Below are 16,773 nucleotides of genomic sequence, written 5' to 3'. Positions count from 1 at the left end.
TCTGCTGGTACCATCGATGGCCGGCATTCGTCGGCTTTCCAGAAGCCATGAGGAAAAACGAGGCCATCTTCCAATCATTTGTCGAGGGATTATATTACCGCCGGGAACTACAAGTCCCGTCATGCCAAGATAGGCAACGTGCTCGGTCCTCCGCCATTTTTCGACGCGGCTCAACAACGGCAAACTACAAGGGCCAGAATGCAAAGCGGCAGGGGTGGGCGCATTCGACCTTTCGAAGTCCTGTAGAACTGAGCGGTTCTGCGAAGCTACAGAGAATCTGAGGCCAAGTTTAGGGCAACCCGAATCCTCGTGTGAGAAATGTGTTAAAGCAAACGAAAATATAGTATCACGCTCTTTAACACTGCGTCGAAAAAGCTTATTTATTTATTAAATTCATATTCCCCACCGTCCCACTAATAAGGTGATTCTGGGCGGCTTAGAAATAGTGTAAATTAATAAATAAATAAAAGAAGCAAAGAAAAAAACCAGAAATCTAATGCATTTTTTTCTATTTGATGTAAAAAGTCTGTAAAGGATTTCCAGTCAACCATAAATACAGATACTGTTTTTTGCTCTAATGAAAGAACTTAAATTAGCCATCTTTGCAAGTTCCATTGTTTTAACCAACTAGTCTACCATTGTGGGTTGTGTTGAACCTTTCTTCTTTTGGTCTTATAATAGTCTCACTGCAGTTATCGTATATAAGAAGTTGCATGACTTTTTTCTTATTTGGCCCTTAGTCATCCCAAAAGTCTCTGGTTTCAGTTGTAATTTAAATCTTCTGGATTAATGTATTTGCATCCAAAACTCATTGGGATTTTTAAAACATGTATTAATATAAATGTTCACTGTTTTAGGATATTTAGCTCTACAAATTTCCTTGAATAGGAAACTTTCACATTATGTAAAACAATATTCATGGTTTAGGATGGGGCATTTAAATTTGTTCCATATTTGTTCATGTGTCTTTTTCATCAGTTCTTTAAAGAGTTGCTTCTTAATTTTAGAAGCAGCAGGGACATCTCCAAAATAGAATTTTATTGGCCAAGTGTGATTGGACATACAAGGAATTCGTCTTGGTGCATATGCTCTTAGTGTACATAAAAGATACGCTTGTCAAGAATCATATAAAAATTGAAATCCAACATCCACCTATATATAGTTCCATTAAATTTTGAATTCTGGTATTAATATTCAGCATAGGATTTTTTTAAAAAAAATAAATTGGCTGCATTTCATTTTTGTGTCACTAAAAGGCATCCTGGTGGGCCTCTCCAAGTAGCTTCTTCCTTTTCTGCTGTAAGTAACATCCAGCCCAATAAAAAGTTGGACAATTGAAGAGCTCGCTAAATATTTGGTGAGATTTTGAGTGGCCTTAATATCAGTACTAACTGGTAATGATTTTTGTTTTAATGGATCGGCATAGCCTTTTTTATTGGTTAAATAAATAAGAAAATCCGAGCACGAATCCTCGTAAACACACATCTCACGACCAAACGTTTTTTTCTCTCCGCTTCAGTGCGGGAAAGAAAGGTCGAGAAACTGGCTGCGTATTTACTTCCTTCCTCTTAGGGGGTGGGAATAAGGAATCAGAAACTGGAATTTGATTGGGCTCGAAGCGGTCCAGAGGGAGGCTATTGGCTAGGAAGTGTAGAGAGGGGCAGAGATGGCAACGTGGAGGTGAGTGGAAATGCGAGGGAGTTGTGTTGATGATAGGAGGCGGTTCCCCTGAGAAGCTTCTGGTATATTTTGGGTGTGTGTGTGTGTGAATAACCCACCGAAAATTGTTGGAAGGGACGAAATCGGATGGGGTACAGGGGTCTTTAGATGGCCTTTTAAAAAATCGAGCACAAAATTATACTGTGAGATGGCGCAAGAGAGATTGTCTGGAAGAAATGTTTCTGTTATAACATTTTCCCCGGAGGAACTCGTATAATTCATACAGTCATTGACTCTCAGGAATCCAGATTCCAGCTGCCCTAATGCTTAATTGATTGTGCCAGGTGCTTGTGTCGTTTCAGTCGCAGTCCTTTGCATGCTGAAGTTATTTAATTGGATTTTAAATAAACATGCATTAGATCTGGATGTTGGTTATGTGAATCATAGTCTGGATAAAATACTGTGCAGAGCCAAACTTTGGATCCATATATCCATGAACAATTGCTTTCCAACATAGTCCTGATCTTTGCAATATCATGATGGGGAAAAAAGGAAGTGAACCGGTTCCCTTTCTCTTGTAAAGTAGTTTCTGCATCCTGAAAAGTGCTGCCGGATACATAATCCATTCAAAACCATCTTCTGAAGGAAACTGGGAATTCGAAGAAAAACAGTAATGAAACTGCACCCTTTTCTTGGTTTCTCTGTTACAGGGGTAGTAAGAAGTTCAAACTAAATAGTTCTTTTATGGAGTAAAGGGAAGGGCAGTGAATTTTCTGTTTGTAATTGTTCAAAATCTAAGGTTTTGCAAACTTTCTCCAAACAAATTCAGAATTGTTTTCTGGATTTTTTATGAAACAAAATACAGTTAGCTCTATTTTTTTTTAAATTTAGAAGTTAAATAAGCAGTCTTTTAGAGTATTCTAGATGTTAAAAATAGGATGCTTTTCCTTGTTTTGCTCTGCAAAAATAATTCATTTCCTTGGATTCTACCATAGAGACGCTCAAGAACAGCTCCAATTAAAGAAAACCTTCATTTCATAAGCACAATGCTTTCAGCTAATTCACCCATCATTACTTAATGTTGCCCTTTGGCCAACAGTAAAAGGTTTAGCACTGTACTCCATCAACTGAAAAAATCTGATGTTCTAGAATACTTATTCCAAATAAGCAAATTCTGTTTTTTTCTCCTGGAAGAAGGAAAAAGCTATGCCAAGTATGAATTGGTGGTTTTGGTCTATATTAATTTATAAATTGTTAGTTAAATTTGTTAGTTAAAAAGTATTGACAGACTAAAAAATGACACTTGATAAATGTACTGTAAAGTTTTAGAATGAATGAAATTATTCTGTGGCTCATATTAAAGTATAGTTTTTTAAAATGACATGTCACAGAACAATTCCTTTAATTGGAATGCATTCATAGTTAATGAATGTATTGTAAGTTTAATATATATAAATGTGTTATATAAATACAATTATAAAGGTAGCATAATGTAAATTGTTTAATTGGTTATTTTCTCAAATCTATGCATTTTATAACAATAAAAAAATAAATGAAAATCTATTTGGCATTTCAGCATTTTGGATAATAAGCTGTTCAAACTCTTGTAAATTTTTGTGCTCTTCCCTTTGTAGATTTTATCTATCAAATAGATAAAAACCTCTAGTGAGTGTTTTATAGCACTTTTATAGCACCTGTAGATCATTCTCCCTAGCTGAACCTTATTTGATAAAACTGAGTATTTCTCTTTTTTTCTTCCCCTCCCTGAGCACAATGCGTGTATGCTGGCTAGTGAGCAAAGATAGAAGCTGTCAGCGAATTAAACTACCACATTTAGAAATGGTGGTGATAGGGCGTGGGCCTGACACGGAGATAACAGACAAGAAGTGTTCACGACAACAAGGTAAATTGAAGATTAAGGTAGCAGCCTTAAATATGCTAGGGAGTAAAACTTAGTAAACTCAATAGTTTTTACTTTATTTCATTTTTGCCTCTTTTTTTAATTATGCCTAATGGCATAAATATCTGGTGCCAGATAAAGGGTCAAAGTAGGTGGCATGATGAGTAATAACTATGAAGCTAAGAGGTTGAGCTAGGAAAACTGGTTTGAATTTAATTTCTACTCTCAAGGATGGCTATTTTCATTTTCTCAGGTTATTTTTATTAATTAGATTTTATTATGGCCATCTACTCCAAAAGACTCTAGAAATAAACTACATAGGAAAGCAGTAAAAATAGGTGTCACTAATAGGATTACAAGATAATATATGTGACATATTTTGAATCAACATTTTATAACTAAGTAATGTTTTGTTGTACAGATAGTCCTCATTTAGTGACCACAATTGTCACCTTGGTTGTTAAACCAAGAGGTTGCTAAGTGAAACTGCAACCGTGCTCACTTCAGCTTTTCTTTGCTTTACAGCCATGGTAAATGTGAGGGCTGGTTGCAAAGTTACTTATTGTTAATGCTAACATTTAATGCTAAATGAGAACTACCTGTACTTCCCAACATTTTATGGATGGAAGTAAGGTTATGCTTTTATATTTGCATTTGCCAGTTGGTGGGTAGAAGTAGCTATAGAAGATGGAGAAATATAAGAAAGTTTAATAGAATTTTTAAATCCTGCAATGAATCTGCTCTTGTTAGAAAATAATAGCGATTCAGGAAAACTGAGCCACATATGCTGCTTAGATAGTCCTGGAATGGAATGGACTGAATGAGTAGTACCCTGACATTTTCTGTCCATGTCTAGAACACTGATGTACAGTGTGGTGTGTGGCAGGGTGGATTTGATTTAAATCGAGTTGATTTAAATCACAATTTAAATCATGATTTAAATCATTAGTAAAAAGGCTTGATTTAAATCAACTCGATTTAAATCATAATTTTTAAAGAGCAACTGTCATCTCTTCTACTCCTTTGACCCACTGTTGACTCACCGATAGTCCCAGTGTTTTTTTTTTTTTTTTTAATTTGATTTATATGCCGCCCTTCTCCGAAGACTCAGGGCGGCTTACAGTGTGTTAAGCAATAGCCTTCATACTTTTGTATGTTTTATACAAAGTCAGCTTATTGCCCCCACAAACTGGGTCCTCATTTAACCTACCTTAGAAAGGATGGAAGGCTGAGTCAACCTTGAGCCTTGGAGAGATTCGAACCAGCAGTAAATTGCAGGCAGCTGTGTTAATAACAGGGTGCTTTAAACCACTGTAGTACCAAGGCTCTTTGCAGAATATACAACCTCATGCTACATAACTAAGCTCCATTTCATGCTGAATAAACTAAATTATTTATGTATCTTAAATAGAAAACTATCTTACGATAGATTTTTACCCCAAAAGTTTTTTATTAAAATAAATCCGATTTAAATCAAAAAAATCCGATTTAAATCAAAAAAATCTGATTTTTATTCACCCTGGTGTGTGGGCATATAGACAGCTTTAGTGCAAATGTGTATAACTTTATGAAAAAGAAAAAAAATAGATTTTTTCCTTGAGTATAGCTACTGAAATACAGAGACTAATTAGAATAGGGAGATAGTATGAAACTGAAGTAAAGTATTATTAAACTATTATACCATATAATTGTAGCAATAATTTTAATCCACAAGATGATAGCTCACAATTTTCTGGCTGCATTTATTTCCAAACAGACAAAAGAAATGAGAATAAATCAGTTGTCTCCTAGCGCCTACTGTTTAATTTAAATTGCATCACTGTTAAAGCATTTGCTTTTCTGAAATGACCCCTTTTCTCTCCCTTCCCTAGCACTTCCATAAAATTCATAGCCTAATATCATTCTTTGTCACTTTTTTTTTCAGTACAACTAAAAGCAGATTACAACAAAGGGTATGTCAAGGTTAAACAGGTATGCTTTTTCCTTCCATACAGCATTATGGAATAAATTATTAAAACAAAAAAAGAAGTAAAACGTAGGTAAATACATCATTAAAAATATATACAACAAGTGCTGGAAAAATAAGTGAAAAAATACATCAGAAAAAATTTAAAGTATGCCATTGCAACAGTAAATAGTGACAATTCTATAATTATCTGATGCAAACATGCGTGTGTCTGTGTGTGTATATTATACATACATATATATATATATTACATAGATATATATACATATAGTATTTCTAATACACTTCTAAAACTACCATACTTTTTAAACCAACTGTATATTATATAAATGAATCCCGTATTTCACTGTACTTACTTGTACAAAGTCTATATGTCACCTGCCCATTTTTCCCGATTTTTAATGTTGAGTTTCACTATGAGGTCAATTTAGAATGAGAAAAAGGACTGAATCTATTCCATTCCATAGCTTTCTAACTGAAATAATTGTTTCCAGCGATAATAGAGTTCTATGTATTTAAATCTTAATACTGCCTCACCAAAAGTAATTGCAAACTTCTATACAGGTAGTCCTCAATTTACAGCCATTTATTCAAGTGGCTGCAAAGTTATGGCAAGAATGAACAAAGGGATTTAACAACTAAAGTTACAGCCATTGTGCCCCACAGTCATGTGATCAAAATTTGGGTCCATCAAATACTTAATGACTATAAGGGCACCTCAACTCCCTTCACCCACCTACCTATTCCCATTTATAACCTTTTAGCCTCTGCCACAATACTCTGCCACTCCCACTGACCTTTGGTGTTTTCCTGCACCCACTGCTGAGCAGGCATGCCCTTTGGAAAGGGGTTGGGTCTTGTTTGTTTTTTTTGTTCTTCAGATGAAGCTCAACCCAGCCCAGCTCAGAATCCAGGGTAGACATGCCTGGTTAGACATGCCTGGTTAGCAGTGGGAAGAAGAAGACTCCAAAGGTTAACTGGGTGGCAGCAAAGTGCCAGGGCAATCAGTATGCAGGGTGGCAAGACTGGGCCTGGGCTGTGACAGTTTGGATTGGGCTGAGGTGGCTGCGATTCCCCAGGGCATGGCAAACAGCCCCAGAGCCATGCAATCCTGGGACTGCATGCTGCCCCACAAAGCTGGGTGCAGAAAAGTGAAAAGAGTGGAGGAGGGAAGGATAGATAGGTAGGTGGGGGAGTTGGAGACTATCCCTTATCTTACTGAGCTGTGGGACTGGGAGCGACCAACCTGGGGTGGCTTGAACTGGGCTGCGTATTTGTTTAATGACCTATGGTTCTTGATTAACATGTCCAGTTGCGAAATTCCATACACTAGGTAAGTAATAAGATAATATTATTGTCTGAAAATTTTTACTTTTGTCGAATAGTCACATTTATATGGTCCACTACTTTCTCCCAAAACACAGTGTAGCAAACAGGTGTCAAACTCGCACCATCACCAGGACTGGTGGGATTGTGGTCACTAAGCGATACAGTCATGTGACACCTTGCTTTATGATTGCATTGTTTAGCAGAAAATGTCAGTCCTAATTATAGTCATAAATTGAGTCCTACCTTATAAGAATAATTGCTATGAATCATTACACCTTATGCTAAGCTATGATTTAAGAAAGGCTTATTGAATCAGTATATTCACTGAGTTTATAAAACATGATATACTATAAAATGTATTTTACAAACCATTAGTGGTTAGGTTTGCATGTTAAATCCAAGGAATTAAAATGATTGGGTGGTTTTAATAATAATCCACAATGTGCAAACCATAGTGACTGGGTTTATAAACCATGCTGAGCCCAAACAAAACAATCCTCAATTTGTCTTACTGCAAAGCAGCTTTATTAGGAAGAGGATTCTATGTACTCTACACCTCTTCAAACTTTATTTGCTTTTGGACTTCAGTACCACATCAGATACAAACAAAATCCATCCTTCAAGTTTTAAAAAATGGGAGTGGTAAGTGACTTTCTGTGCTAAGTTTTGAGGAAATTGTACATTCCACATTTAAGTCAGATCCTAATGAGTTTGCTTGTCAAAATTCTTGACCAAATGACTCTGGGTTCTGCATAGGGGTCATGGCTTGATGTTTTGTAATAAAAGGCTCAGGAAATGCTTTATAAAACTACAGTTCCCAGAATTTTCCAAAGGGAAACCAGGGGAATATTCAGGCTAATTTGAACCCACACTATAACTGATCCCACAGACACAAAAGAATGAAAGCTTGGCTTCTTTTTTGCTTTTAAAAAAATAGGAACTCTCTAGCATGATTTCCCTTTTGCTCAGTTTGCTTCCACCAAGATTAATAAAGCAAGAGAGTTATCTGCCTTCTCTAACTAAGGTTTATTTTTGTGGATTCACGAGAAACTTCCTTTGTTTACTTTTATTAACTGAACTTTATTGAACTTCATTCTTTTGGTACACCTGTTAAGATCCATTCCATTTGGTGGAAATCTATTACAGTACATTCCTCTGTCTTCTTTAATATATAACAGATTTCATGCACAATTATTTGCACCAATCCAGAAAGTAAAGCTCAATCTCTGTGATTTCCTTGTTCTTTATAGGAGGATTAGAATGCTGTCCTATGTGTATCGTCACAGCAGTAAGCCCCATTGATTCTGTGGGACTTACTCCCAGGTTAATCAGTATGGGATAGTAATTCAGTCTGAAATAAACTGCTTTGTTCCTCTCAATTTGCAATGGATTGACAAATATTTCTTAATTATTAAGTATTTTAGCGCATAAATCCGGATTAAAGGATTTTTAACCTAGAGCTATCTAGCTGGTCTTGGTAGGAACATTACATAAAACATAACATTTTGAAAAAACAAAAGTATAGTTTATGGTATTGCACCTTGACTTTCTCACTTTTGTTTCCTTAGTTAAGAATTAAGAATTAAAATATGAATAATTATAGGAACCAGCTTTTTTTCAATCCACTTGTCGGTTCTCATGACACATACCTATATCACAAGATTTTCACTATTTGATTATATATACATAATTTGAGGAAACTGGTGATAACTTGGGGATGGTAGATGCTTTAAAGCCAAAAAAAAGCCACCACCATTTTAATACATCCTAGCTTTTCTTGCATTATTTAACTTCATATTAGTATTGTATAAAATTCACTTTTCTATGGAGCTGTCTCCAGTCTGCCATCTTCCCCTGGAAATGAGATAGTCTATTTTAATTATTCAATACAGTGTTCCCCAACCTTTGTGGCACCAGGGATCAGTTTTGGAAGAAAAATTGTCTTCCATGGACAGGAGGGGCATGGTTTCATGTACAACCTGGATCTCACACATGTGTAGATAAAACTTTGGTCATTCGCCCACCACTTGTATGGCCCAGTCCCTAATAGGCCATGGACCGGTACTGGTTCATGGCCCTGGGGTCAGGCATCCCTGATTTAATAAGTTATCACAATCAGGGATTCTGACTTTCAGGGAGAGCAAATATTAACATGATGAGTAGTTTTGCCTTTTTTTTTCAAGATAGGAGTCAATCCAACCAGTATTGATCTAGTGGATGTTGGCAAAAATCAAGAAACAAAACTGAAGCCAGGACAGATTCTCCATATTGTCAACAAATTGTATCCATACACTGTACAATTCTTGGAGGAAATGGGCACATGTGCTGGTCGGGAAAACAAGAAGCTTGCTGAAAAAAGTGAAAAAAGGCCACACAGTGAACCTGAGAACAAAAATGTGGAAAGCTTATCTGGAAAACAAATAAAAACAGATCAGGTGGAGCTGCAAAACTACAATTTGTACAACGAGGTGACAGATGGCAGTTCTGTTTCTTCACTTGAAAGCTCTTCTACCAAAATGGTGAGCCAAGAAATGAGAGCAATTGGTGTTGCAAAACTGAACACAGGAAGGTAGGCAAGGAAAGCCTTCGGCAGCGGTGAAATCCGGCCGGATCTATCTGGCTCGTGCGAGCCGGTAGGGCCGGTGGCGGGAGGCTCCACCCACCCGCTGGGACGTCATTATGTCCCATTTTTGACCCTCTGCGGATGCGCAGAAGAGGCGCGCATGCTCACATTTCCGAACCGGTAGCGAAGGTAAGTGCATTTCACCGCTGGCCTTTGGTCTATTGGACCTCAACCAAGGCCTCTGCCCCCCCCCCGGAATCTCAGCTTTTCTTCACTCTGACCAACACTGACAGGGCAAGCTAATGTATATAAACAGAGAATGAACCCCTCTCCCTGGTTTGGTAAAGCAAGCAAGCAACTCTTCCAAGTTATTGCTTCTGCTTGTTACATGAGGACTGGGTTCTTAAGAGAATTCACAATACCCCTGCTAATGATTGCCAGATTTTTTTTTTGAGGGGAGCCATAACATTTGAATGAGAACAGACTGGAATAGCCCCCCTTTGATCGACACACAATCCCTGATACTGCCCTTCCCCAATTTATTCTAGGCCCCTTTAGAGGAAATTATGAGAACATACTAGGGCTGCAGGCAGAAGGAAACTAAAAAGCCATTCCATCATTAAGAGAGGTTAATTCAAGACTCATAATTATCTAGGGAGCAGGAAAAAGTACTGAGAATGCTTTTGGAGCTTAGAGTGCGAGTGACTAGCATTTTGAACTAGGTCACCACCTGGGGGCAGGCACTATCTGAATTGCTCTTAGTTTTGAGTAAGGTACATTCTGTCTATTGAGTTATATTTGTTTCTCTTGGGAGAAGTCTCAAAGTGATAAGTGTTTTAGCATTATGTATACTCGGAAAAGTATTTAAGTGCCTCTTAAAATTATTTTAGCTATTCAGAAGCACAATTAAATTGAATTTAAGATTGCAATCTGAAGCCTGGTTACTTAAGTAGTAGGAAGTCTTTACTACTGGACTCCTCAAGATACATTTTGTAGTTTTTATCTGTCTGTCTGTCTGTCTGTCTGTCTGTCTGTCTGTCTGTCTGTCTCTATCTATCTATCTATCTATCTATCTATCTATCTATCTATCTATCTATCTCAATGTATTTAGATTCTTCTGTTTGTCCTTTAGGAATGTATGCCATACTGGGCTCAAGGTCTGAAGGTTTCTATGCTAAACCCAGACATGCAGGTAAGGTTTTCATGTTGCTTTGCTTCAAGACTGATAAACATGAGAATATTAACATCATTGTTAATTCTGTTGCATTTTCTTCCCTATCTCTTAGGTTTACAAGGATGAGCAAGTTGTAGTTATAAAAGATAAATATCCCAAAGCTCGCTATCACTGGTTAGTGCTGCCCTGGAAATCCATTTCCACTTTATTTGCAGTAACTCATGAGCATCTTGAACTGTTGGAACATATGCACAAGGTTGGAGAAATGATAATCCAGCAGTGCTTGGAGAAAGACAGCCTGCACTTCAGACTAGGCTACCATGCCATTCCCAGCATGAGGTAAGGCAGAATTAAGGTGCTAACCTTTCAAACATTCATTAGTAGAAATGCTGCCTTCTGGCCTATATCTTTCGTTAGTAAAAATGCTGTTTTAACACATTGTTTTTGCTGCAATGCTATCAATCCTAGTTATCATTTTTGCTTGATTTTCTTAGCCAGCTACATCTTCATGTCATTAGCCAAGACTTTGATTCTAAGTGGTTTAAAACCAAGAAGCATTGGAATTCTTTCACAACCAATTACTTCTTGGATTCTACAGGTAATAGGCTCTTTTAATTTCTATGCCCATTTAGACTTGGGTTTCTTCCTATAACTTAAGATCAAAGTAATTGAATAGCTACCGCCCTGTTAGTTTAATAAAGTTCCTGCACCAGTCCCATAGAAAGCAAGTGGACAGGTAAAGCGCATCTAGTTTTAGCAGTAAAAGAATTGAGGCAAGGGAGGTTTTTCCCTGCAGAAGGTTCTCCCAGTATGAGAGAAAAGGGCCATGGAAAGTAAAAACATGGGAGAATTCCGCTTCCCTCTCTTCTTGTAAGGAAAGGTATCTTCCCTATATATATTTGAAAAGCTGAGACACAGTTAAACAAGTATGGCCGCTGCCCAGTTTGACTGGCTTATAAGATTCTTTCAGAGCAAATTTTTGGATAACTCATTCATACCAAACATTTTTTTGATGTTTGCTCCAGAAACACAGCCATTCTCTGGATGCTAATTTTGGCATTAATATAAAGAACCTTGAGATTGTGAGCTTGCCGATATTGCCAAAATGTCATGAATTCTCTCCTCCCAGTTTCTAAGGTTTGTTCTAAGTGAGAGAAATACTGGTAGCTAAAACCATTCATATGGGGTTTGGAGTGGGATGGATATGGCTGAAGCTATAATCCTAGATCTATTATGCCAGCGGCCCTGAACCTTTTGGGCACCAGGGACTGGTTCTGTAGAGAGGTTTTTGCGTGGACTGGAAGGGGCATGGTTTCGTGTGCTGCCTGTATCCCATGGATGGGGCATTGCTTGTTCATGCTGCCTGGTTTTTGGCATGCTGGGTAAAGCCCATCCATGGGATACAGGCAGCATCCAAAACCACGCCCTCTTCAGTCCATGGAAAAATATTGGTAGCTAAAACCATTCATACGAGATTTGGAGTGGGATGGATACGGTCCGTCGATTGGGGACCTCTAAATTATGCCTCTCTTCTTTTTCTCTTCAGATGTGATAGCAGTGATAAAAAAGAAAGGAAAAGTAACTGTGGATAAGAATGCTCTCCTACTTCTAACACTGCCTCTGAAGTGCCACATGTGCGAAAAGCAACTGCCAACTATCCCTCAGTTAAAAGAACACCTTAAAGAACATTGGCCAAAATGACGTGTGGACTAGTTTTATTTATGCACCTTCCTGAGTATTGGGTAAATTCAGTTCCAATGTTCATATGCAAATATTAATGCTATTGCCTTATGAAGTGTACCAAAACATTGTCTACCTTAATGTGACCAATGGTATTGTGGAGGAAAGTGTTATGGATAGAAGGCAATGTGGAAATGTAAAAGGTTTGTACAGTGATGATGTACGTGTGCTTTTGCAGTGCAACCCTCACACAAGACATCTCTTTGCCCTTCCTGCTAAAGAATTTGTTATAACTAATTGGCCAACTAAAGTGATCCCTGCTGTTGAATGAATCTTTTTGTTATGTGGTAATTATGTGTTTTAACTTTGACGTGACGGAAGGTAACTTTGCGCTCACATTTGGGATACTATTCTATATTTCAAGCTGAACCTTGGCATTCATTTTCAAAACTGGCATGGGTAAAAGGTGAAAAACCTAAAATGTACTATAGTAAGATTTGACTTGTAGCCTGAGATATCAGGATAATGTTCCATCCTGTGCTGGAGGCATTTCTCTGCTTTCCCAATTTGACTTTCAGCTTTATATACTGTTTCTAAAGGGACTGCTGTGGATGTTGCAGGCATTATGATGTGAAATCTGAGATCTTATTTAAAAAAAAGAAAAGAATATCACTTGAACTCCTGTGTTTATTTCATTAAGCGTATGTATCTACAATGCAAAGCAATGCCTATTAAATTCTACTTCCTGCCTACATCCTGCATTTTTTTAAATGATCTCAAGGTAGTGGAGATACTATTTCTCTTCCACATGCACTTCCCATAATAGCGTCACAGTGCCATTAAGTAGCACAGGCTGAAAGGATCTAAGAGATCACTTCATCCAGCTAAATAAGAGGTTTTTTTTTTAAAGGCCAGTTTAAATCAATTATCTGTTGATTGCAATCCTGTTTGAAGCGATCTGACAATCTCCCTAAACTCAATTGAGTTTATTTCTGAGCAGGCATAAATGAGATCACACATTTAGGTATAATTCTGGAATTCATGCGTCTATTAAATTCTGGGACACCAGTCCAAGAAAATATTTGACTTCATGAGCAAAACACCAAAATATTATTGAGATATTTCCATGGAGGCAAGCAAAACATATTTAAATAGCATTAAAAATAAACAGAATATTGAAATGAATCCAACAATTCACCCTTTGAACAACATCAACAAACTAGTTGGAATAGCTCTTAACCTTAGCAGATTGATCTTCCAGCAATTCCACAACCTCATTGCTATCGTAGAAGCTTTTGTGAAACCCAGTTGAAAGTAAATCGAAACTACCTATTGTGTAAGGCAGGGTGTCAGCCCTTCGAGGTGGGACTTCACAAGCAGGTGGGCTAGAGATGAAGATTGTAGAACCCCACCACCCACTTGCCATTTTTTTTGTGCCTCACCTCTTCCAAATGACCATCTATTAACACCTAATGTTGGGACAGCTCTTCCAGATTCTTTGGTGTGCCTTGTTTCACCAATTCATCTCAGCTCATCAGCAAGTCTTTCTCAAAATTGATTAATCAGAGCGAAAACATTCCACCCAATATCTCTGGTAAATAATTGAAAATTTGATGTGGGTGCAAAAAATATGTTGATCTGTTTTTAGCTTTTAACTCTCTTGATTACCTGTTGCTTTCTTAGCATAATCATCAAAAGAAGCTCTAAATCTTTGTGTGAAATTCTGGTATTTGTCTAATACTGGACCATTGCTTTCGATAATGGGCATATCCCATTTGGCTGTCTCTTTCAGAAAACTCAGAACAAAAGTAATCTCGATAAGATCTATAGGATGTTCTGTCATCCAACTTCAGTATAAACCATCTCAATGTGAAGCTGTAAAAGTTAGAATTGACTCTTGAGTGTTTCCAAAACATTTGTGGCAAGCTCCCATGTCACTGCTGGTTGAGGTGCCAGCCACTGTGCCATTGGTTGAGGCAAGTCTTATCGCAAATGCTGTGCTAGGTGCATCATGGAATTTTGCTTTGTAAATCCACTTGGTGTTACAATAATGCTGCAGCAAAATGCTTAGCAGATGGTTGGATGAAGATTGGATGACCTCTCTTTAATCAAAGACAAGTGTCTGCTTCTCCTAATAGGAGAGATGTCAGTTCTTCAATGTAGGCCAGGGCAGGCAGGAAACAGATTTTGCAAGATATACAGTACTGGATTTGTAATCTACATTATAGTAGAATTTTGGAAACCTAACAGCATTTTCCCTTCCTCTACCAAAGCAAGCCCGTTTAAATTTCTTTCTAGAGTTGTCTTCTTTCCTTGACTTAAATTGTATTTGGCTAATTGCTACATTCCTTTTCCAAGATCATATATGTGCTTTGGTATGCTAGACTTACTGAACCACAAATTTGAAATCATGTTTAGAACATAGTGAATGTAGGCATGGTTTGGTATATTGTACAAATGTAACCTAAATAATCCTCTTTCTGGATCTTAAGTGTAGGTAAAATTAAATGTAGACAGCCTGCCCTTGAGAACAATCTTCTCCAAACTAATGTGTTGGAAGTACTGCTCAAAGAATTCCCATTATGATGTCACAGTGCTTACTGTTGGTATCATCAGGACTCTACATCATGTCCATTCCTGCCATTTGAAATGGTGGTCAGTACATGGAGAGTAGGCATATATGAGCATCAGGAAATAAAATGTCAAGCAGAGGAAGTGCAAGTTCTGGCTCTCTGCCATCGAAGAAAGGACCAGCAGTCAAGCCTAGTACCAAATTTAGAGAAGAGGGAGAGACAACTCCAAGGAGAATAGTAAAGGAGACAAGGGCTGTTGTCATAGACATTGGTACCGGCTCCTGCAAATGTGGTTTTGCTGGAGAACAAAAGCCAAGCCATGTGATTTCATCTACTGTAGGCAAGCATATCCAGGAGACAGCAAAAACTGGAGATAACAGGAAGGAAACTTTTGTTGGAAGAGAACTTCAGGAAGCTACAGTACCCTTAAAACTTGTCAATCCTTTAAGACATGGAATAATAGTGGACTGGGATTCTGTTCAAGATATATGGGAATATCTTTTCCTTAGGGAGATGAGGATTCGACCTGAAGAGCATGCTGTCCTAGTATCAGATCCTCCTCTAAGCCCTACTACCAACAGAGAAAAATATGCAGAAATGCTCTTTGAAACATTTTGCACTCCTGCTATGCACATTGCTTACCAGTCAAGATTGTCTATGTATTCCTATGGAAAGACCTCAGGTCTTGTTGTGGAGAGCGGTCATGGTGTCTCCTATGTAGTTCCCATTTACGAAGGATACACCATGCCAAGCATTACCGAAAGAGTAGACTATGCTGGATCTGATGTCACTCAGTACCTAATGAAGTTAATAAATGAGAATATAAAATTGTTCACAGAGAAAGACTGGAATATCTTAGAGGATATCAAAGAGAACCATTGTTTCACTTCGCTGGATTATCAACATGATGCAGCCACAGCTCCCAGGAAACATGAGATTGAGTATCAGCTTCCTGACGGGCAAGTTATCATTATTGGCAAAGAGAGATTCTTATGTGCTGAAATGCTCTTTAAGCCATCCTTGATAAACTCGCAGCAATTGGGACTTCCTCTCCTGACAATGACTTCCCTCAACAAGTGTGATGTCGCCCTCAAAAAGAACCTGATGGGCAACATCTTGTTATGTGGGGGCTGCACCACACTAAAGGGCTTTGCTGACCGCTTTCAGAGAGAGCTGATTAGAATGTGCCCAAATGATAATCCCATTTCATCAGCTTCTCCAGAAAGGAAAACATCTGTCTGGACCGGAGGCTCCATTCTTGCATCTCTCAAGGCTTTCCAGCAGCTTTGGGTTCATAGAAGAGAATATGAAGAAAAGGGTCCTTTTTACATCTACCGGAAATGTTTCTAAATCCCAATCATGAATCCCTTCGCCTAGGAGAACGGAATGAAGTTTGGTTGAAGAAAAGGACACACTTTCCCTGCTACCCATGTAATATCAATCTGAATGTTATATGATCTGGATGACATTCTGTTCTCTGTGTATTAAAAGCTCCTTGTTGTAACAGCAAAAGATAGCATTCCCTTTTTTTGGTGCGAGTAACGACAAAAATCAGAGAAGATGAGTGCATCAAGGAAAACCTTCCAATTAGATGATCTATGCTGAGAGCCAGCAACTGTACTTCATTCATTCATTCATTCATTCATTCATTCATTCATTCATTCATCCATCTCAGACTAAACTTCATTGAACTGAACAGGACTGTCTTGAATAAATTAAGTAGGATTGTACACTTACTGTATTTCTGAAAGTCAGTGTCTATCTTACCAAAGAAAAATAAAAAGAAGAGTAGAACACCTTAAAATACCAAAATATCTCATGAATTCCAGTTGTGTTTTTGCAGAATTCTTAAGCCTTACCTGTTATGTAGCCGGTGCTAACCTTGCACCAGCCACATGCTTTCAACTATATCCCAGCAACGTTAGCAGC

At 37.8% G+C, this 16,773-nt stretch overlaps 2 protein-coding genes across 5 annotated transcripts; both read left to right on the top strand.

The window, feature by feature from the left end:
- The first annotated feature begins 1,589 nt into the window (after positions 1-1,589).
- On the top strand, positions 1,590-16,356 carry APTX (aprataxin). 4 transcript variants are annotated; one of them, XM_034410822.3, is made up of 8 exons: positions 1,594-1,680; positions 3,429-3,562; positions 5,484-5,530; positions 9,038-9,373; positions 10,550-10,609; positions 10,704-10,930; positions 11,086-11,189; positions 12,138-16,356. In XM_034410822.3, the coding sequence occupies exons 1-8, from the start codon at positions 1,667-1,669 to the stop codon at positions 12,290-12,292; spliced, it is 1,077 nt and encodes a 358-aa protein (XP_034266713.2). In that variant the 5' UTR covers positions 1,594-1,666; the 3' UTR covers positions 12,293-16,356. The 4 variants fall into 4 exon arrangements, with proteins under 4 accessions (XP_087744414.1, XP_034266713.2, XP_060546337.2 ...); XM_060690353.2 differs by lacking the exon at positions 1,594-1,680 and adding an exon at positions 1,688-1,742; XM_087888288.1 differs by lacking the exon at positions 11,086-11,189 and having other exon boundaries at positions 1,590-1,680.
- Positions 14,971-16,356, top strand: ACTL7A (actin like 7A). The gene has a single exon (XM_034410820.3). The coding sequence runs from the start codon at positions 14,971-14,973 to the stop codon at positions 16,192-16,194; it is 1,224 nt and encodes a 407-aa protein (XP_034266711.1). The 3' UTR covers positions 16,195-16,356.
- Positions 16,357-16,773: the final 417 nt, after the last annotated feature.

This window comes from Pantherophis guttatus, chromosome 2 (assembly GCF_059756535.1).
Source record: "Pantherophis guttatus breed Tessera chromosome 2, ASM5975653v1, whole genome shotgun sequence".
Classification (NCBI taxonomy): domain Eukaryota; kingdom Metazoa; phylum Chordata; class Lepidosauria; order Squamata; family Colubridae; genus Pantherophis; species Pantherophis guttatus.
This window is presented reverse-complemented; position numbering and strand designations above follow the sequence as displayed.

Excerpts from the sequence above, each read along its gene's own strand:
- ACTL7A (XM_034410820.3), top strand. The coding sequence starts at position 14,971 with ATGTCAAGCAGAGGAAGTGCAAGTTCTGGCTCTCTGCCATCGAAGAAA.
- APTX (XM_034410822.3), top strand. Across the intron at positions 3,563-5,483 it reads GAAGTGTTCACGACAACAAG|TACAACTAAAAGCAGATTAC; the intron begins GTAAATTGAAGA and ends TTTTTTTTTCAG. Across the intron at positions 11,190-12,137 it reads TTACTTCTTGGATTCTACAG|ATGTGATAGCAGTGATAAAA; the intron begins GTAATAGGCTCT and ends TTTTCTCTTCAG.